This window comes from Ursus americanus, chromosome 26 (assembly GCF_024610735.1).
Source record: "Ursus americanus isolate L20-20 chromosome 26, mUrsAme1.1.p, whole genome shotgun sequence".
In the NCBI taxonomy this organism is placed as follows: domain Eukaryota; kingdom Metazoa; phylum Chordata; class Mammalia; order Carnivora; family Ursidae; genus Ursus; species Ursus americanus.
The window spans coordinates 35557194-35578364 of NC_142152.1; the positions used below are offsets into that span (position 1 = coordinate 35557194).

The following is a 21171-nucleotide window of genomic DNA, read 5'->3' on the forward strand; positions in this document are numbered from 1 at the left end:
TCTCTCTCCCTCTGCTCCACAAACCGCCCCCCCCCCCGCTCTCTCTTTCAAATATATAAATGCATCTTTAAAAAAAAATACAGAAAAAGAAGCTGCTCATGGCAAGGACCGCTGAAATGTGAGCCGCGTGGGCTCCCACGGCTGGGACCCGGCAGAGTTTGGCATCATTGGCAGGGGACCTGGGGGCCAGTGCATAAGCTAGTCCCGCTGTGAGCAACTCCCCTTCTGAGCCCCTTGGTCTGATTAACACCCTCCCCCTTCCAAGAAACCTCTCAGGGCCCTGGGTCTGGGGGAGGTGCCCCTCCTTGGGCTCCCCGCCTTGGAGCCCTCCACCCCCGAGCACCATGTCACCCAGCTTGGAGCTGGGACTCTGGGTGCACTTGTTGACTCACAGGATGCAGTCTGATTCACTAAGTCTGTGAGTAGGAAGTGCTGATTCGACCCCACCTCCCACCAAGGTCTACCCAGTGAGGGCCCTGCGGGGTGCCACTTCTGCACCTCTCCGGTCTCCTCCCACTCCTGCGGAGGCCTGTGGACCCTGAGGCCTGCACCCCAGAAGCCAAACCACGCTGGCGTCTCCAGAACCACCTTCCTACTCCAGCTGATTCTAGAACCATCCTCCCAGCAATCTGGTTCCCAAAGGCTGTTTTGGGGCCATTCACAAAGATCTCTTGGAAATCCTCCCCTAAGACTCCAGGCTGTGGGAGTTAAAAAAAGACCCGGGTTTATCACTGAATTTTTCTTTTAATGGTTTTACAGTGACATGAAATGCTTTTGTTTCCTGAGAGAAGAGGCATGTTTCAAATGAATTATTAACCAAAAAGAATTGGCCGTGAGCAAGAAATCCTCCATTGACTCTGGAGACAAATGCAGACAGACAGCTGGCTGGCCTGATGCTATCTCTTACAGCCCCCAGCAGAGGTCAGCCCGGGCAGCAGTGGGGGCCATCTGCTCACAACAGGACTATAACTTGGGCTGCCCCCCCCTCCCCCAAGGGGTTAAGCCTCTCCCACACAGGCCTCCTTCCAGGCCACTTCTGGGAGTGCTGGCCTCTATTTCTGCCTCTGCTTGACCCTGAACAGAGCCCCCTCCAGTCACTGACTATCTGCCCTTGTGGGCTGGGATGCCCTTGCTGGATGATGAGGTCTGGAGGAGCGGAGGGCTGGGTCTTCTTCCCATACCCCAGGGCTTGCACAGAGAAGGACGTGGATCATGGGGCTGTTGCAGAGCAGGGGCTGTGCTGGTTTCTATTTCTGTCCCCACTCACCCGTTCTGTCCTCTCCCTGCCCTCTGCCTTGGCAGACTGACACCTACCACTGCAAGTCCTGGGCTCCCCTGTTCCTTGGGTTTAGCCAATGAGACGCGCCCTCAGGAGACGAGGGAGGGTAGAGAGAGGTTGGGGTGTTTTTCCCATTCCTTTCCTGTTTTGGGGCTCATCTCCATCTGTTCCAACCATAGTTCCTACTAAGCGGCCCCTCTTTTGAGTCTCGGGCTCTCTAGGTTCTCTAGTTTCTGTGGCACGATTTCCTCCGCTTGTCCTGGTCCTAGGGGCGCTAAGGGCCCCCACTGCTACTAGTCCTGGAGTACTTCACCAGCCCCCATTTGCTCCCAGGACCCGCCCAAACTCCTCGAGGAAGCCCCGCCCACACCTCTGGGTGGGAGCCACGCCCACACTCCTGGAAGGAGTCCAGCCCACATTCCTGGAAGGAGCTCCGCCCACAGCTCTGGAAGATAGCTCCGCCCACACCCCTGGAAAGGAGCCCCACCCACACTCCCGGAGGGAGCCACGCCCACGCCCCTGGAAGGGATCAACTGAGCCACGTGACCTGGGTTCTGTGTCTTTCCAGGCCCCTGACAGATCCAGGAACCAAGAGCTCAGAGCCTGTGGTAGGGGACAGAGGGCAGAAAGGAGGCCCCTCAGGCTGCTCTGAGGGGAGACGAGGGGGCACCCCCACAGGCCTTCCTGGGAAACCCCCAGCTCCACTGAAGCAAAGCCCAGCACCGCTGCCACAGTCAGCTATTAATGTGAGTTAGTTCTCCTCTTGCCCTCCTGACGCTGGAGCAGACAGCACGTTTCTTCAGAAGCTTGGGGCAGAGAGGGAAGGCAGAAGTGACTTCTGGAAGTGACCTGAGAATGCTGCCTCTCTCCGAGGGGAGGGCCAGTGGGAGGGGCGTCCTGGAGGGGACAGTGGCCCCCCTCTCTGGCACTGCCACTGCTGGGTCTTGCATGCTCTTCCCGGCAAACCTCCAGTAGCTTCCTGTGCCTACCGAGAGTACCCCCCCCCCCGCCCCCCGCGCCTCCCCAGTCAGACACTCAGCTTCCTCCAGCCTCATTTCCCATGGTGGTCCGGGAGCTTCCCAGTGTCCTGGGGCTTTTGCGTACACAGGTGGCTTTGTGTGGAAAGCCTCCCTGCTGGGCTTCTCAAAACCCTCCCCCCATTGCCGCAGGCTCTTAGCTCAAATGCTTTATCATCCGGATCAGAGCTAGCCATGACTCCTCAGCGACACAGGCTCCCAGCAAGCCTCCCAGAGCCTCACCATCACCTGCCTCGTAACGTGGTCGTGGTCGTGCACACATCTGCCTCCCACCGCCCTTCGGTCAGATGAGCAGCCCACGGGCACGGCCTGGATTTCACTGTCTGAGGGCCAGGCACACAGTAGGCGCCTGCAAAACACCTGGGAATCAGACTGGCTGTGTCCCCGGGAGTCTCCTAACGCATCCTCTTTGGTTTCCAAGGCCAGGCCTTCCCCTGAATTGCAGGGTCTGGGAGCCTTGGGGCCTTTCTGTCCATCTGTCCTTCCAAACTCAAAGGAGCACAGCCACACCCCAGGTCCCCGGGCACCGTTGAGGAAGGGCAGACAGGAATATTGAGGTCTGCTCTTCAGTGGTAAGGAGCCGCAGTCAGGGCTGGGCTTTGGAGTCACATGGTTCTGGGTTCAAATTCGGGGTCCATGGCTCCCTGGTTGTGCCATCCTGGGCAGTTCCCTTTACCCCCTTGACCCTGTTTCCTCATCTGTAAAACACAGCGGATTGGAAAAAGATGTGACAAAGATGAACTGAAGGAATGTTGGGGGGCCAGGAGCATTCCCCTCCGCACTTGCTGAAGAGAAGCTGGGCCACAGCTACTCCCTTGTGATTTGTCATTGGTTTTGGACATTATCTGACAGCATGAGAGCAGGCGGCAGAAGGGGCTCTTGGCCGGGAGGCAGATACCCAGGGCGTGGCCGATCCACGTGGAGCGGCTGTACCTGGACCCTGTCCCCCTCGCATCCTGCCAGGATGTCCCACTTGATCTGGCCCGTCAGCTTCCGTGCCTGAACATGAACTCGTCATCAGACTTTAAACCTGATATTTTACTCATTCTACTTTTGAATTATTCAAGTGAAATCACATAGAACAACGATGGAAAAGCTAAAGTGAAATAGTTTAGGTGTTACGATTGTTCTTAATAGAGACCCCCTAACTTCGGGCCTTCGGGAATTTTCAAAACCTTTATTAGAAATATATGAACAGGGGCGCTTGGGTGGCACAGCGGTTAAGCGTCTGCCTTCGGCTCAGGGCGTGATCCCAGCGTTATGGGATCGAGCCCCACGTCAGGCTCCTCCGCTATGAGCCTGCTTCTTCCTCTCCCACTCCCCCTGCTTGTGTTCCCTCTCTCGATGGCTGTCTCTGTCTCTGTCAAATAAATAAATAAAATCTTAAAAAAAAAAAAAAAGAAATATCTGAACAATGCCTAGGACCCTTAGGTGTTTTGCAACATTTTTGTCTTTTGACTCTACCTTCCCCCAAGGTCCCGGGAAGCTAGGTTAGAGGGGGGACGTTTTTTGGAGGCTGGGAAGCCTGGAGGTCAGGGGACCTAGGGAGAGCTGCTGTGCTGTAAATCGGGGTGGGGGGGGTGCGGGCATCCACAACATGGCCCATTCTACTGGACTTAGGGCCCCGATGCAGCTGAAACCTCTTCAGACCCCACCCACAGCCACGCTCCGTGGCAGATCCCAGCTCCATGAGGGGGGTGGGGACTGGTGGTCGGTTTTGAAAGGCAAAGTGGGTTGAGAGTTACAGAAAGGACCGCAAGCGTTGGTGAAAGCGAGCCTGCTGTTTGGATCATTCACGACTCCCCTGTTCATCCCCCAGGACCCAGCTGTGATCACGTTCCCCGAAAATCTCTGAGGCATCTCAACCTCTCTCTTCCCCCCAGAGAAGCCTGGCTCCCTCAGTCACCCTCCCTCCTCTATCTGCAACCAACGAAACAATGGACGCCTAAGGAGTACTTGGCGAGCACTTACTGTATGCCAGGCACTGCGGAGTATACATGGAGCGCATACTGTGGACAGAAGCACCTCACTACGCCTCACGACAGTATACGGTTGTCATTCTTTCCTCCCCGTTTTACAAGTAGGGAAACTGAGGGTCAAAGAGGTTACAGTGATTTCTTCCTGGTCCCACAGTTTGAACTACTGTCTGAATGTAGATAGGACCCCAAAATCCAGTTCCTGCGCCAAACCAACATGGCGCCTCCCTCCAGTGGCTCCATCCCCAACCTTGCAAGGACTATTTCCGTACTCCTAGGTCCTAGGCGCCTTGAGTGAGCCTCCCAAAGACAGGGCCTGTTACTTTCAGAGGCGGGGGGGGGGGTCACTATATATATAGATGGGCATTTACTATTAGTCTTTCTGCTTATTACACGCTTAACAATTTTTGTGTTAAAGAAACATGACAGGCGTGGGCGGAGCGGCCCCCAGCCCAGGAGGGGCCCCCTCAGGGCTCAGAGCCCCGTGAGCACTCACCTTTTGATGGCTTTGTAGCAGATGATGACAAGCACAGTGAGAAACACCAGGGAGGCGCAACATACCGCGATGACGATGACCAGCCCCGACCACCAGCTTTCCTCCGTGGGGCACGAGGTAGAGTTGGGGGCTGAAAGACACGGTAACAGGCTGAGTCTCCCCCGAGGAGCAGGTGCCGGCCGCGCCAGAGGTGGACCATTGTGGGGGACACCAGCGGTGGCCTCACCATCATCAGTCCTCCGCCCTCCAGGAGGAAGCTCTTGGGAACCTGTCCTGCCATCCCCACCCCCATCCCAGCGGCAGGTGACATCATGGCTGGCCCCCAGCCAGACACGTGCTCCGAGCAGGGGTTAAGCGCTGAGGCCCGGGCCATCCATCCTCCCTTGGCATGAGCTAACTGACAGCAGGGTCAGGTTTAATTTCCCATGAAAAATAACAGAACATCTCATTCTCTCAGTTGAGGCATTAAATCCGCTTCCCCCGAGGGTGGGGGTGGGGAGCAGGGCTCACGGGGCACACTGCGGGAAGAAGGAGAGAAAGGGAGGCCCATCAATGTCAGTGTGGTAAGCTGATTTCTTCTAAGAGGCAGGCTCTCTCCTTCCTTGGATTCGGCCCAGGCGGTGAGCACCTACAACCACCTCATTCTGCATGGGTCGCCAAAATCCGGAAAAGTCTGTCACTGACAAAGCATCTGACCCTGGGTGCCATGAGGCCCCTTGGTCATTACTCAATCCACGGAGTCTCCGGGGTGAACCTGTCCTCCCCCCGGCACCAGTTGTGTGGGGTGGACCGCAGCACAGGGGTGGATGAGGCTGGCAGCAAAGCTGGTTCGCTCTTCCGAGAAAAGCAAAGACATCACACAGCCTCATCCCAGAGGTTCCGAAAGGTCCAGACACAACTGGAAAGAAATGTCCCGAATTGCAAGAGAAATGGGAGAGGGAGAGAGAGGGTGGAAGAAAAGAGAGAAAGAAGAAGAGAGAAGAAGGAGGGAGGGCAAGAGAGGGGGCTGGTGAGGGAGGGAGGGATGGATGGATTGACAGATAGACAGACACTACTAGCTTTGGGCAGGTCTTCAAGACCTGTGACTATAAGAAAAGGGGTCTAGGTTCTGTGTCCAATTAATAATAGACACCTTCAGGGACGCAACAGCACGTGGGGAATATATGACTGATTTCCCAAGGATACCGTGGGTGGCTTCATCTCCGTCGTCATTCTCATTATGGACGTTGTTGTCATGATCATCCAGGTGTAAATCCCATGTGGTGACGCTTACCCGTATGAAGTGTGTGGTCTGATCGGCTTTGACAAATGCGTTCACCCGCCCAAGCCACACCTCTCTCATGACATGGAAGAGTTCCATCAATCACCCCAGAAAGTGTCCCTGTGCCTCCTTGAAGTCAGTCCCGCCCTGCAGGCCACCACTATTCTGCTTTCTAAAATCATAGCTTAGATTCACTTGTTCTTGAAAGTCAGAACATGGAACCAGGCAGTATGTATTTTTTTTACTCCTTTGTGTAGCAAAATGTTTCTGAAATGTATCCACGTTGCTGCACATTTCGTCGTTCCTTCTTTTTTATGGCTGAGAGGTGTTCCATTCTATGAATAAACCACAATTTGTTTATCTGTTCACCTGTTGTGGACTCTAAGCTGTTCCCACGTTTGGCTTTTGTGAATAGAGTTGCTATAAGCATTTGCATACGTGATTTAGACATGTTTTCATGTTTTTCTTGGCTAGACATCTGGGAGTGGGTTCGCTGGGTCCTAGCCTGTGTGTGTTCAGTAACTTTATTTTTTTTTCTTTTTCTTTTTTTTTCTTATTATGTTCAGTTAGCCACTGTCTAGCACATCGTTAGTTTCTGAGGTAGTGTTCAATGACTCATTAGTTACGTATAACACCCAGTGCACATGTGAGTAATTTACAAGGAGCTGCCATGCTTGTTTTCCCAAGTGCTTTTTCTCTCGTATACGCCTGCCGGGAACAAGGAAAGAGGGACCAGCAGAGCAGAGTGGTTATAGGTTACCGAACTGTTACGGGATTGTGGCATCGTTGGAGAGACGCAGGAAGCCATGATGTGCTTTGCACCGAGCAGGTGCTAAAGCCCCTTTAACACATGCAAGGTCCCCAGAGGTGGGGCTCAGATCACCGCACAACCAAGGAGATTCGGAAATGCTTCCTGAGAGATGCTCGGGACGAGGATGTCCCAGCCACAGGGCTGTTCTCAGCCAGGCGAGATCAGGCCTTTAGAAACCCCAACACTGAAAAGATATAGAATACGAAATTCAAAATAGGAATAAACTCTAAAATAAGGGAAAGGAGATTCAAGAGGATTCCTCATTGTTTTTTTGGTGAGATATCAAACATAATCCTCTCTCTTCCCCTCCCCCCCCCCCCCCGAGAAGCCTGGCTGCCTCCCCCGGCCCAGTTCCTCATTTTGGGGTGTCCCGGCTTAGCCGAGTCTTCCTGGAGTGACCCAGCACAGATCCAGGCCCCGTCTTCCCTACAGTGGTCACTGCAGGTCAGTCTGAGATGCAACCAGATACATGGGGTCCCTACCCCAAAGGGCTTGCCTCCTGGTTTGCACTGCAAAGGGAAGCAATATTGGTTTCTGTCAATTCCACCTCAGGTTGTAACATTTCCGGGCCAAGTCCCAAAGGGCCATGCCTGCAGCCCAAGGGGACGCTCACACCTGCCCACCAATGGCCCACAGGTGGCTGGGGCTCACATCACCAGTGTGTGTCCTCAGCTGGGGGCAGACCCCCTCCAGAAGGCGCTTGGAAATATGGCGGCAGGGGCTGTCTTTGGTTGCCACAGTAAGTGAGCCCAAGAGCTCCAGAAAACGACAGTGACCCGGATATTCCTACCAGGTCGAACTGTCCCTCCAAAAACGCCACCAGGGCCTTTGTTGAGACATCCCCTCAACTGGAAACAGAAGGGTTGATCCTAAACCCCATTCGGAGTTTGACACTAAATTTCAGAGCGCCTCTTGCGATGTTCCTTACATTCAGTGGTAATGAGGTGGGGATTTCCTTCTTGCTTACTTTTTTCAAACACAGTTGGTCTAGAAAGCAGGGAGTCTGGTTTGAGAGGGTCCTTCTGCTTCGGGCCCCGATATTATTCAGCGGCGTACTGCTCAGCCCACGCATGTGAGGAAGCCACTCAAGGCCAGAAGCTAACGCATCTGAAAAGAGGGAGGTATTTTGTGAATCTAGTCCAGGGCATAAATCTTGGGTTTTGCCAAGAAAACAGCTCTTGTGTTCAAAGAATGCGTCCTTATTTATCCTAGCTCTAGTCATTCTTTTTGCATTAGGAAGGATCAGGGACTGTTGGAGCTGGAGGAAACCCAGTAAGTATCATTTCAGAAAAAGGACAAACAGGGTCGCTCGGGATCAAGAAGCACCCTTCCCAGGGGCCAGGGTCGGGACACCAAGCTTTGGGCTGCAGGCCAGGTCTGCTCTTGCTCGAACGTCCTTCCTATTGGTGTGGCCAGTGCTCCTTCAAAGAGATGATAAGCTTAGCACATGAGCAGACTGATGGTGCACATTGGAGAAGGTGGCATCATGAAGCTGCTCATTCATTCATTCATCCATTCATTTGTTCGTCCTTCCACCAGCCATTTGCTGAGCACCTGCTGTGACCTGGCATCATGCTAGGAGCTGAGAGCACAAAGACGCATTCGATAGAACCTGGGCCCTTACCAGGTCTGCTACCAGCTGCCCACCGATCATTAAGGTTGGCCGAGACCTGGACGACTTGCTCAAGGAGCCAGCAGGCTCCAAGACGAGACGAGACATGCAGGTTTGCTAATGTGCTGGGTGAAGGTCCTTTGCGGCTGAGGGGAGGAGGCCATTCGGTGCTGGATCGAGGGGTAAGGTGATGTCCGTGAGAGGCAGGTGGTCAGATGGGGAAGGCGGAGGCAAGCAGAGTGTGAAGTCCCAGACGGGAGGCTGCCGGAGCTCGGCCTCCTCTGGCACTCCCCTCCCCAACCCCCCTGCTCGGGGCCAAGATTCTGCAAACACTGACAAGAAGACAGGAGCTGTCCTGACCTCTCAGGGGTCGCGACACCGTCTCTCCCGGGACTCAGTCAGGCTCTGTCTGCTGTACTCACTGAACGCTCCCGACATCCGTAAAGATGATGAAAGTGACAACCTGAGAGTGCAATGTAGAGCCACCCGGGCCCAGTTCCGCTCCATCAAAGGAGCTGCTTTCTTTCCAGTCAAGAAATGCATCATTTAAACTTCTATTTGGGGGGCTCCCGGGTGGCTCAGTCAGGCGTCCGACTCTTGGTTTCGACTCAGGTCGTGATCTCAGGGTCGTGGGGTGGAGCCCCGCGTCGGGCTCCCCATTCAGCGCGGAGTCTGCTTGGGACTCTCTCTTCCTCTGTCCCTGCCTCAGCTCGCGCTCTCTCTTTAAAATAAATAAATCTTTAAACAAACAAAACGCTTAGACTGGGGACTTCCACTTCCAGCTAAGATGCAGTAACAGGGCTAGATGTGCTGTCCTCCCCACACACGAAACAGCCACAAAACATACTGAACACATATAACGACGGTTTTCAAAATAGCGGATCTCACGGCAACGGAAGATGGGGGTCTCTGAGGAACAAGAAACGAAGGATGGGGCGTTCTGGCTGCCCCAGCTTACTGTCCGAGAGTTTGCAAACAGCAGCCCCAGAAGGGAGAAGCCAGCAGGGCCCAGCCAATGGGGTGACGTTGGGGACATGGAACCGAGCGTCCAGGGAGGGAGCAAGCCAAGGGGACGGGGATCCAACAGCGTATTAGGAAATCCACCAATGAATATATAATTACGCGAGTGGCAAGTGCTAGAAAAGAGATGGAAAAGAGGTCAAGATGCCCCCACATCTTGTGGATGTGTCTGGAAAAGATGCAGCGTGGACAGGGGGGCTGTGAATGTGCCCATCTGAACCGTATCAAGGAGCCTGAGCAAACCCACGAGATTCCTGTGGGCTGGCGGCCCGGTGGCCCAGGGGAGCTGTGTGACGTCAGGCAGGCCCCCCCAGGTGCTCCTGGGGACCAGAGCCTTCCCTGTATCACTGCTCGCAGGTCTTTGAGACACTCAGATGGGACAGCAGAGGCAGGGATCTTGAGGGTACCAGAATTAGCAACCACCATCTGCTGAGGCCCGTCCGAGGCACACGACTAGTCACAGCGGTACGGAGCCCACCGATACCCTCTTTTGTAAGTGGGGAAACTGAGGCCACACAGTCAGCGGAACAATCAAGATTCGAACCCAGGTGTGCTTGTGACAGCACTCACGGCCTACTCAGCATGTACTTATGTGCGACCGGGAACCTGCCACTTCCGTCTCCCCGGCCGGCTGTACCCAGGAGACGCGGGACGGACAGGAGGGTCCCCAGAGGGGCACGGATGGACCAAAGGGACAGCAAGCAGGGGGGAAACAATTTGGTTTTGCAAGGTATTTTTCAATGGTTCTTAGAAGGGGGTTAGAGCCACATCCTTTGTTTTAACGTGATTTTATCTGTTGTGAAGAAGGCTCTGGATTTATCCAGGCTCGGGCTCTAGACCCTGAGTGTGGCCACCTGGAGCGGTCAGCCCCTCACTCCCGAGTCTCCTCATTTCTTGAGGGCTTCTCTCCCAACTTTCAAAGTCTCTGGTGACTCACGCCAAGGTTGCCTGTGCTGTTTCCTGACTGAAATGGCAGCACACTGAGTCGGCCTTGATTGTGCGGGCAGGAGGTCGGCCTGCAGCCCCCCTCTGCCTGCTGCTCCTGGCAGCCCAGCGCCCGGCCCCTCGGTGGGGTCACGACCACGGATCGCAGGCGTGTGGAGGCCCCCTGAGCGGCGCCCAGCTTTCTTCAAGGGGCCGATGCCCACGAAGGCGCTTCCCAGCCAGAGGACGCATTCAGCCTTGACTGCGGGAAACCGGTCAGAAGCTGGCCTGGGCCTGGTGACGTTGCCAGGTACGCGCCACTGTCGTGTCTGAGGCACCGCCCCAGGGGTCACACAGCCCCGCTCCAAGCGACGGCCTCCTTTCTGGACCACGTCCTCCCACCCACAGGAAGGGTCTTGAGGACACTGTCCAGCTGTCTGGGAAGAGTGCGCCTTGGGTTGCCAAAGTTCTAAAGAATATTTTCGAGCTGTTCACTCTTGGCCCCGGCCTCAGCCTGCTCACGCCAGACACGGCTGGTTCATGGCGCTTGTGAGGACAGCGAGGGGTCCAGGAGCTTTGCTAAAACATCTGTGCGGCAACGGAACCTGTTTCATAGGCCCTTTGGTTAAAGGAGGGGGCTGGGGCTCAGAGGAGGGGAGCAACGGAGGAGACTTGTCCTCACACCTCAGCCCTGCCCCTGGGACCCGGAAGGACACAGATTCTCAGAAGTTCCTTCCTGGCTGATGGCCCTTTCCCTGCCTCTGCCTCGGTGTCCCCAGCCCCACTGTGGAAGGAGGGGTGTGGCACAGCCTCCTCCCCCGCCCCTTGCCCCCACAGAGAGCCCATTGTTTCTGGAACACAAGGGGCCGACTCAGCCCACTGCCATCCATTCACGGGCACAGGGCATCCACGGGGAGGCCTGTGCCAGGGGCGCCCACCCTCCCCTGTGGGCCAGCTTGGGGGTGGGGCCGCTCACTCAGCTCCCACCCCAAAGGGGCCAGGGTGTCTGGCCGGACTTTACAACCGCAAATACGAGATCAGACCCTAGCACTCTATGTGAACCGCTGAAATAAGCCCCCATTTCTAGAGAGAAAATTCTCCTTTGGAACTGCGCCGGATAAAAGCAGTGAGCACATGCATTTCAGCTTGAGGGGGTGGCTTCCACTCCCTCTCCACCCATGGGAACCTGGCTCAGGCTTTGGGTACAGGACAGAATCCCCCTCAGTGATGTCTTCCCAGTTCCGCCCCCCACTCGGGCCAGAGGTTCCTCTGTGGTCCCTCACCCTCTGCAGGGCTCAGGCTTTGGGGAGGCGTGTCCAGCCCACGAGGTGGGTTTTCAGGGGTGGTCCAGTCCTTCTGCCCCTAACTGGTTCAGAGGCGGGCACACCATGCAGATCTGGCCAATGACACAGCTTCCTCACGGACACTGCCATGTCCTTTTTCACCCCTGAACAGAGCAGCTTTGGGGGCTGAGGGTGCTGGGGTGTAGACTGCATGGGTTGCCATGTGGACTAGGGCAGCCATGGTGGCTTCAAGGGGCAACATGTGAGCAAAGACCGGGATCTGATAAGGGGGTTCATCACGCAGGTGCCTGGGGGAAGAGCTAAAGCAAAGGCCCTGAGGTCAGCGGGGACGTGGCATGCCTGCGGAGCAGCAAGGGGGCCTGTGTGACCGGGATGAAGCAGGCAAGGGAAAGACAGGGGAGATGAGAAAGCTTTCGGCTTTCACACTGAGAAATGAGGTGCCACTGGTGGGTCTGGAGAGGGGGTGGTCAGGCCTGACTTCACGTTGGCTCAATCGCTCTATATTTAGAGTAGACTGTGTGTGTGTGTGTGTGTGTGTGTGTGTGTGTGTGTGTGTGTGTCTGTGGGGGGGGCGGGGGGAGGGAGTATAGGAAGCTGGGGGGGAGGGGTCATTGCCAATAGCCCAAGACAGACGATGGTGGCTCCAATGGTGCTCAGCAGTGGAGGTGGGGAAAAAGGGTGGATTCTGGATACATCTAGAAGGTCAAGTTCATGCAAGTGTGGATGTGTGTGCATGAGAGTCAGAGAAGAGTTACAGGTGACTCTGCCATCAATGACGGGGAGGCCGGGGCTGGGCAGGCTTGCTGGGAGTGCAGGTGGGGAGCGAAGTCTGGCAATCCCGTCACACCCCCCGAGAGACGGCGAGCAAGCAGCTGGACCTAGATTCGGAGCTCAGAAGCGAGGGCAGCTGGAGCTGTCAGCACCTAGGCCGGAGATCATCCAGAGCGGGAGCACAGGCAGAGCGAGGAGAGGGTCAGGCTGGAGCCCTGAGGCGCCTCCATGTGAAGAGACCAAGGAGAGAGGAGGCCAGGAAGAGAGGCCAGTGAGGGCGGAGGGAGGCCAGACGAGGTGGAGTCCCGCGGCCAAGTCAGGGAAGGACACGGAAGAGGAGGCAGTCAGCTGTGTCCGCTGCAGCTGACGGGCAAGCGCGATGGGGCTGAGAGCCAACCACCGGAGGGGACAACGGTCACCGTGACCAGCGCAGACACGGTTTTGGGGGAGTGCTGGAGGAAGGCTGATTGGGGCCATTTAGGAGAGAATGTGGGGAGAGGAAATGGACATAGCAAGTATGCACAGCTGGGTGGTGGAGTTTTGCTGCAAACGGGAGCAGGAACAGGGAGCCACAGCTGGCAGGGGGGAGTGGTGGCTAGGGAAGGATCGTAAGATGGGGGATGGCATATGCGTGTGCACGCGCGAGCACATGGGTGCATGCTGGCTGTGACCCAGGAGAGGGGCTGGGCCCCCGTGCACAGGTGGGCCCCCCAATACGTAGGTAAGGGGAGAGAGGTGTGTGCGGGTGGGTGACAGGTGGGGTCAGTGGCCGTTTCCTTCCTTCCAATGGTTTCCGTTGTCTCAGCGAAGCGGGCAGTGAGGTCAGCAGCTGAGCGAGGATGGGGGAGGTGCTGGGCATCCAATGAGGTAGGGAACCCAAAGTGGGGCCTGTCCAGAGCCGGCCGTTTCACCCCACGCACCTTCACCCCATGCCTGGGATGGCAGGGGGCAGGCCGGTTGTCCCCACGGTGTCTGAAGGGAGCGCATAGCCAGGCGGCTGAGGGCGCAGCCGGGGTTGAATGCAGTGCTGGACCAGGAGGGGGAGATGGCTGGTGAAGGGGCCCGACCTCACTGGGGCAGGGGGTGGAGCTGGGATCGGAACCCAGACATCTGGCTCCAGGGCCGACCTGCGGCTGCCGTACAGACAGAAACAAGCGAGCAAATCCAGACGCGACTACGAAGTGCCGGAAAGATACACTTTGGACAAAATGAGACAGGGTGGCGTGGAGGGATCAAGGCCGTGTGTGGAAAGGGAACATCGGTGTCACCCTGGGCATCAGGAAAGCCCTTTTGAGGAGGTGATATTCAGGCTGAGCCCTACAGGGTGGGGGAGAGGGGGAGCCCAATGGAAAGGTCCTATGTGGGTTCGCCTAGGTCAGCAGGGGAAGGAGCAGGGGGCACGGGTGGCTGGCACCCAAGCCTCCCCCCCGCCTCCCCGCTGGTGTCCGGGATCTCCCTGGCGGAGCCCCAGTGAGGGGCTCCATGCCCTTCCGTCTGCGACTCCCAGCCTGTTGCCCGAGCCCCACGGGACACTCACTTCTCTGATTGATTGATTCCCGCCTGGTGTCCTGGGCACGGTGCCCAGCGTGGTGGCGGTGTAGCTGCTTACCATCACGGACACCGTTCTCAGGCCCGGCTCCCGAGGGGGGCATTAAAAACCCCAATACATTATTAATAATTGTCTCCATCATTCCCGTGCCTAATTAGGAAAGGAAAATTATGAATTGGGTTTCAGTCTCCATGGCGGGGGCAGCCGTGGCTTTTCCTGATGCAAGGGAAAGATCTGGGCGGAGGCCCGGGCAGGAGCCGAGGACAGCAGGCCGCTGCCTGGTGCAATTAATTATGCTTCTGCTGATGACTGCAGAACACGCCTCCCCTTGTTCCTCGCCCAAACAGCCCTCTTTGTGAGGCTCCTTTAGGCCAGGACTTCTCAAAAGCATTTCTCCCTCTCGGTAGCTGCAATCCGTCCTTTCTCTGTTCCTTGCCCTGGGGACCCTCCCCAGATCCCCCCGCTCCGAGCCTTCTGTGCCCACCCAGGACTGCGGGTGTGCTGCTGCCCAGAAGGTCTACACCCCCGGCTTCAGCACAGCACAGAAGTGACGGAACGGTGCCACATCGGGAGAGCTCTGGGTGACGGCTGGCCCCCACCCTCCTGGCCCTGACCCCTCCTCGTTCGTGCGCTAATCAAGTCATTCACCCATATCTGCTAAGAGCCTACTCTGTGCCGCGCACGCCCTGCGCTGGGTACCGGGGATATGAGGGTCAGCAAAACAGACAGGGGCCCTGCCCTCATGCTGCTTACAGTCTCCTGGAGTAGGACGCTAATTCAGTAATCGCCAGACGAATGCCTACTGTTTCCTGTCTCCCCGAGACAGTTGCGCACGTGCCTTAGGTACAAACGGCAGGAAACCAAATAGCAAAACACCATAATGCCCTGAACATGGGAGCCAACGTTGGCTGACCGGGAACAATGAGCTTATCTTTGTTTGTGAGAGACTCATGACCTTGGGATGGGAAAATGCTCCCAAGAGTATATATTAAAGGCTCAGCAGGGCCCCGGTACCTAGTTGATACCGAATAGATGTTGAATTGCTTTCTTCCCTTCCAGAGGGCACTTAATACATGATGGGGCCTCACGAAGGCCGATCAGATAGAATCTGCTATGTCTGAACAGTTGTAATCACGTTGAACAGCGGTTCACGATCAACTTGGACCAGTGGTCGACAAACTCTGATCTCTAGGCCAAACCTGGCCCACCACCTTTTTTTTTAAATAAAGTTTTATTGGAACACCCATTTGTTCATATATGGTCATGGCTGCTTTCTGGCAGCATCCGCCAGGGTGAGTAGCTGCATGGGAGAGAGAATCGGCCAGCAAAGCCTGAACTGTTTACTATCTGGCCTTCGACAGAAAGAGTGTGTCTGTCCCTACCTAACTTGGGGTGATCTTAAGCTGAGATTGTTAGACCAGCTGAGCAGAGTGCTCTGAGAGCATCCTGAAATGATACCCCAAATTTCCATTTTGCAAGTCCACATCCCAGTCCTTCTGTATCATTTCTCAGATGGGCGCTTTGCTCCAAATGTCACACCAAAGCCTTGGTGGGAGGTCTCTAGGCATGGGGCTCAGGCTCTGTCCAGCCTGAGAACTTTAACAATGACAGTGTGATGACACAGCAAAAGCACAGAAGAGGACACACAGACCCGAGTCTGGATCTTGGCTTGGGCACACCACACATGCCAAGTGACTCTGGACAGAGCACTGAAATGATACAAGCCCCTCATCCACTCCCTGGAAGATTGGTGGGGAGAATCAACCACGGTAACGTGTCAAGTATCATCCGGGGGTCACCACAAGAACGCGCAGTGGTTCTCCCAACGGCAGAGGCGATGACATTTCGGCAGATTTAGGACTGACATCCCAAGGAACTGTCGACGCTCTTTAACTGCCCGACAATGGAACAGGCTGGTTGCTAAGGCAGGTACGGCCCGCCACTTTGGTGCCAGCCTCCAAGGCTCTTTCTGGCTCCCAGTCTGATGAGAAGCTTACCCTCAGCTTAGCTGTAGGGTAGGACAGGCAGCCCCGTCCCATCCCTCGTCTGGTAGACTGAAGCACACCAGGAGCACCACCGGCCCCTCCTCTCACCCCCGATCCCTCCCGGTACACCCTGGCGTCTATCTGTTTGGTACTCAGACAGCAGTTTCTGCACCCACCCGACTCAGTCTTGGCTATGGAAGTGCGTCCTATAAGGTGGGGTGCTTCCCGCCTGTGCTGGGGTGCAGGAGACATGCAGCTACATTTTGACTTTCTTTGGAAGACTGCCCTCGGGGTGCTGGAGTGGATATGCATGAGGCAGGGAGCCTGGAAATTGACTCCCCCACACCTCGGAGAGTCCAGGCCCAGTGACGGACAGGGGTTAAGGGGGGACAGTCTAGCCCCCTGCTGCCGGCCGGGAGCCATGGTAGGACTTACGGAATCCTCCAGAGTCCCCCCACAGGACCGGGCTCAGGCTGCCTGAACTCTCACGTGGCTTCTTCCCCTTCCCTGTCCCACCCTCCAGGCTCCCCTGGCCACACTTCCTTTAAGAATCCTTGTCTCTGGCTCTGAGAACAGGTTCCATGGCGGGAACCCCAGACATCAGGTCGCCGAGGTGTGGAAAGATCCTGGCCTGCCTTTTGAAGTTTCAGATACACAACATCACCCCCCAACGAGATTCACGCGAGCTTCCTATGTTCCAGATTTCTTCCCAGAATCACTCTTTGCTAGTTCTCTAGACAGAGACTAAGTCCTGTTTAAAGTCTCCTGTTGGCTTAAGCTCTGAATGACTTTTGTCCAGGTCGTGAACACAAAGGGCTGGTGACACAGCTGAGAAAAATCAGTACTGCTTTGTTGCTCTTTGTAAAAAAACCCGTAGTACTAAAGAGGAAAAAAAACCCCATGCTAATGGTCCATGGCTGCACTCTCATATAATATATAGAGAACATGTGACTACTTAAATTTAAATTAATTAAAACAAAATTAATTAAAAATCCAATAGCCACACGTGGCTAATGGCTACCACATCGGACATCACTGACAGATCATTTCCGTCATCACAGGAAGTTTCTAGAGATGGCGCCGGTCCAGGGCAATGAGACGTGAGCTGCTCTGCTTTCCTTTCCAAACAGGCAGCAAGAGTCATTTCATGCCTCTCTGAACACCAAAGCACCTTCTTACATTCTTTTTTTTTTTTTTTTAAGATTTATTTATATATTTGAGGAGGGGCGGGGCAGAGGCAGAGGGAGAGAGACTCAAGCAGCCTCAGCACAGAGCCAGACAACGCGGGGCTCGATCCCCTGACCCTGAGATCATGACCTGAGCTGAAACCTAGAGTCGGACCCTTGACCGACTGCACCACCCAGGCGCCCCTCTTACATTCTTTTATTCTCATATCCCCTCCCGCAGACATAGGCAAGGCGGGGATTATTGGTACCGTTTCATAGGTAAGGATACTGAGGACTCCTAAGGGCCAGAGGCAAGGTGGCAGAACTGCTAAAAAAGTGAAGAGTCAGAGGTTCCAAAGCCGGGACAGTCCCCAAGTGTACAGGGGCAGATGCTAATGTTTGGCACTCACGCTCACTCGTTTAACTGCCACAAGGCTTGGGGAGGAGACGGACCCTTTCTGAGCAGATAACAAAGCAGAAGGCTGGGGGTGGGGGGGCATCCCCGCTGATCAGTGATGTGGCATTGCCATGAAATGGGACCAAGTCTGCGGCCGAGAGACCCCGTGGCCCCACGATCCATGGACAACTTCTGGGACACTGGCCTGCCTGAGGGACGGGGCATGCTGAGACCAGGCAGAAGGTCCCGACTTGGCAACAGCTCCTGCCTGGGAATTTCCTTCTCTTTCTGGACACGCGGCTCACTCTACAGAGCCACGCCACCTGGCTTCTGGCATTGTCTTGGAAACCCTCTGAACTTTTGCAAGCACTTCATCAATCTGGACCTCAAACATCCAGCTGCCAAATGAAAGTGCCACCCTTGGCCTAGGGTCCCTCAGCCTCGCCGCTACCAACATTCGGGGCTGGATGGCTTGTGCCCCAGGCAGCCGCCCTGCGCTCTGCGGGACATTTAGCCGCATCCCTGGCTTGCACCCCTAGATGCCAGCAGCTGCCCTCTCCCAACTCTGATGCCCAAATGTTCCCCGGGGAACACAAGCTCCCGGTTGAAAACCGGGGGCCTGGAAGGTCTCCAGGACTCTTCCCTGGCTCTTACACTTGCTGCAGAGACGGATGCCTCCCACAGGGGCACGGCCAGCAGCGCAGACCTGACTCAGCCTCCCAGAGTGCACCTCGCCAAGCCCAGCCAGCGACGCGAGGAGTTAAGCTGGATGGCCTTCCAGCTGGAACCTCGGATTCCGAGCCAGTTGCCTCCACGATGACCTCCCGCTACTCAGAGTCTCCACGGCAGAACGGCCTGGAACTGGGTCCAAATAGAGCCGAATGCCTTATTTTCCAAGGCATCCATAATTCTCTCTGCCAAGACAGGAGACAATGTGCCTTTGCCACCCACTGGGCCAGTTCATTCTCGATCTGAGAACAAGGAGCCCATTGACTCTCTGGAGGGGCAGGGGGCAGGCCACCAGCTCTTCCAGGAAACGGTGGCCTTTGGCCTGGGGGGCTGGCAAGGGTGACACAGAAACTGGGGAGTTGGGAACAGGAGCTGTTCAATTGCCTTGTTTTCTCTGGTGGAAGAAGGGACCGTCCACCAGAGCGTGTTCCTTGCTGACCCGCCCGGCTGAACCTCATCGTCTCTCCCAGGGGAAAGGCGCACCCAGAGGGGCCCTTCTCAAAGGCCACTGGAACCCCCCCGTGTCTAACTGGAGGGATGGTCCTCCCCTCTTTCCTCTTTTCCCTTGATAAATGGGAAGCACTTTGGAGCACGGCTTCTCTGACACGTTCCCAGTCCGCCAAACGCCATGATGCATTAAATCCCATAATTCGAACCTGGAACATCTTTGCCATCGTAAAAAGAAGTGACGATCACCACCTACACGGTCAGGCCACTCTCACCCATGTTCATGCAAAACGCCAAACCTCTGGCCTGGGCCTGCTGGCCTGTTTCTGAGCCTCGATTAGTGTTGGTTCTTTGTCACCTGTTGGCAGACAGGCAATTGCCTAAGGTTTCAGAAAATGGTATGGAGGATATCTTTATATATCTTAATATTTTCAAGGAGCTTAATAAGAATATAATGGTACTAACAGCAGCCCCCCCACCCTGCTAAGCATCCGTTCAGCCACACTGCCTGCATGGATACGACCTGATTGAAGTCTTCTGATCCATCAGGAGATGTGGGTGTCACTGTCCCCATTTAGAGAAGTGGGGACAGGCTCTGTGAGGAAAAGTCAACAGAGAACCCAGCATTCCAGGACAATCTGAGGCCAAAGTCCATCCTTCTACCACATCCTACTGCAAATCTGTCAAAGACCAGATTTTTCCGGCAAAGCACCTTGGTCCAGCTGGAAGAACGGGTTTTAACATTGCCTGGAGATGCTGTGACCTCTGACCCGCGGCCTCCATGACGGCGTCCGTAGCCGTGCTCCCAGCCTCCTTCCGCCCCTTACTTACTCCTCTTGAGGGCAGAGGGCAGGACTTACTCAACCAAAGAGTCTGGGGGGAGACCTAGGAGCCCAAAGTTGGCTTCATGCCCACCTTGGACCCCAGGAGTGATGAGAAAGGGAAGTAAAATTCCCCCATAAGGGAGAAATTAGGGAGTAACTTTTTATATCACATACAGGATAAATTCTCCCCTCCTTAATTCCTTATAGTCATGAGCTCCCTGGACATATTGTTCTACAACCCGATGGACGTGGAACATCTCAAGAACCCTGGGGCTGCTGCCTGCTCTTTCCTTTTCCTGACAGCTGTGGCCAGACAGGTCACCATAACCGACCGTCCCATCATCTTCCTTTGACAGGGACATTAATGGGGCCTCGGAGGTGAGGACCGCCTCATACAAACAGGGTGAAGTCTCAAAAGCTCTTCTGAAGCACACTTTCCCCCATGCTGGGGAATCTTCTGAGCTATAAATTAGGATCGATAACCCTGAAGGTTCTCGAGACATCCAGAAAGTGGTCAGTGACAGGAAAGGAGGCCCAGGGATCAGCTCAGGGACCCGATTCCCCTCCCCAGAGGCCAGCATTACCGTAAGCAATTTCTGATGTACCCTTTGAGACAGAGGGCCTACGTGTATTTTTATATATTGCAAGCGAGAGCCCCTCCAATGCCCCCTTCCAGAATTCATATGTTGAAACCTAACCCTTTAGGTGATGAGGAAGTGGGGTTCTTGACGGTCTTGCCATGGGATATGGTCTCATTTAGTGTGACGGCCACACATCTCCCTGCAGAGACATCGCTGGGCGCCGGCTGCTGGCCCCGTTAAGTCTGCCATATATACGTGATACTGCTTTTCCAAAATCAGAAGCATTCCGATTTCTGAAACACACGCAGCTCCATGTTTCTGATAGGGGACGTGGAGCTTTGGTAGTACTTATGTTGCATGGAGGTCTGCTAAGCCAGAGGGGAGGGGCTCCTGGGGCCAAGTGCACCCGGAGCCTAACTCGGGGTCCCTACTGCCCTCCCCCCACCCCAGGCAATTTGCAGTGAGGAGAAGTGGGTCCTTGCTGCAGGTTTCCTGGGGGCAATGCAAGGAAGGGACCACCAAGCAAAGCCAAGAAGAGAAACCATCTCTAGTCCTCCAGGCACCCTGTCCTCCTCCCCTGCCCCCTCGAAGGCCACCTTCTCAGCTCCTCCCCTCCCGGACCCGACACCGCCCCAGACTCTCCCTGTCCCCTCGAGGAACTCCATTCTGAGCCTGGCTCAGCCTTCTCTTTCCACAGCATTTCAAGATGCTGATTTTTAAAAGAGAATACAGGAATCAAGATTTTCAAAATGTGAAGTATCTTTGATGGTTAAATATTGTTTCTTTCTTTTTCTTTTCAAACCCTGGCTGTGGCCACGGCCCACGGGTGTGGCATCCACGAAGCTTGCCGTTCCCATACCTCCGGCGGGGGGCGGGCAGTGACCCGGGTAAGGGATCAGCTTTAATCTATCTCTTGGGGAATAAAGGAGGAAAGGGAAGCTGTCATCTAGAAAAATGGGAGTAAAAGCGCATGCGGTGTTCTTAGGTCCTGCGGTCGCAGTT

At 55.4% G+C, this 21171-nt stretch overlaps 1 protein-coding gene across 2 annotated transcripts in view; it reads right to left on the minus strand.

Moving 5' to 3' along the window:
- Nucleotides 1-21171, minus strand: part of PRIMA1 (proline rich membrane anchor 1) — a 61109-nt gene that overhangs the window by 13094 nt on the left and 26844 nt on the right. For both annotated transcript variants that reach the window (XR_015721866.1, XM_087856197.1), the window contains exon 4: nt 4789-4918. Coding sequence is in view for 1 of the 2 variants with exons in the window: in XM_087856197.1 (XP_087712323.1) it covers nt 4789-4918 (130 nt within the window). In the remaining variant the exon portion in view is untranslated. The remainder of the gene's footprint in view (nt 1-4788; nt 4919-21171) is intronic.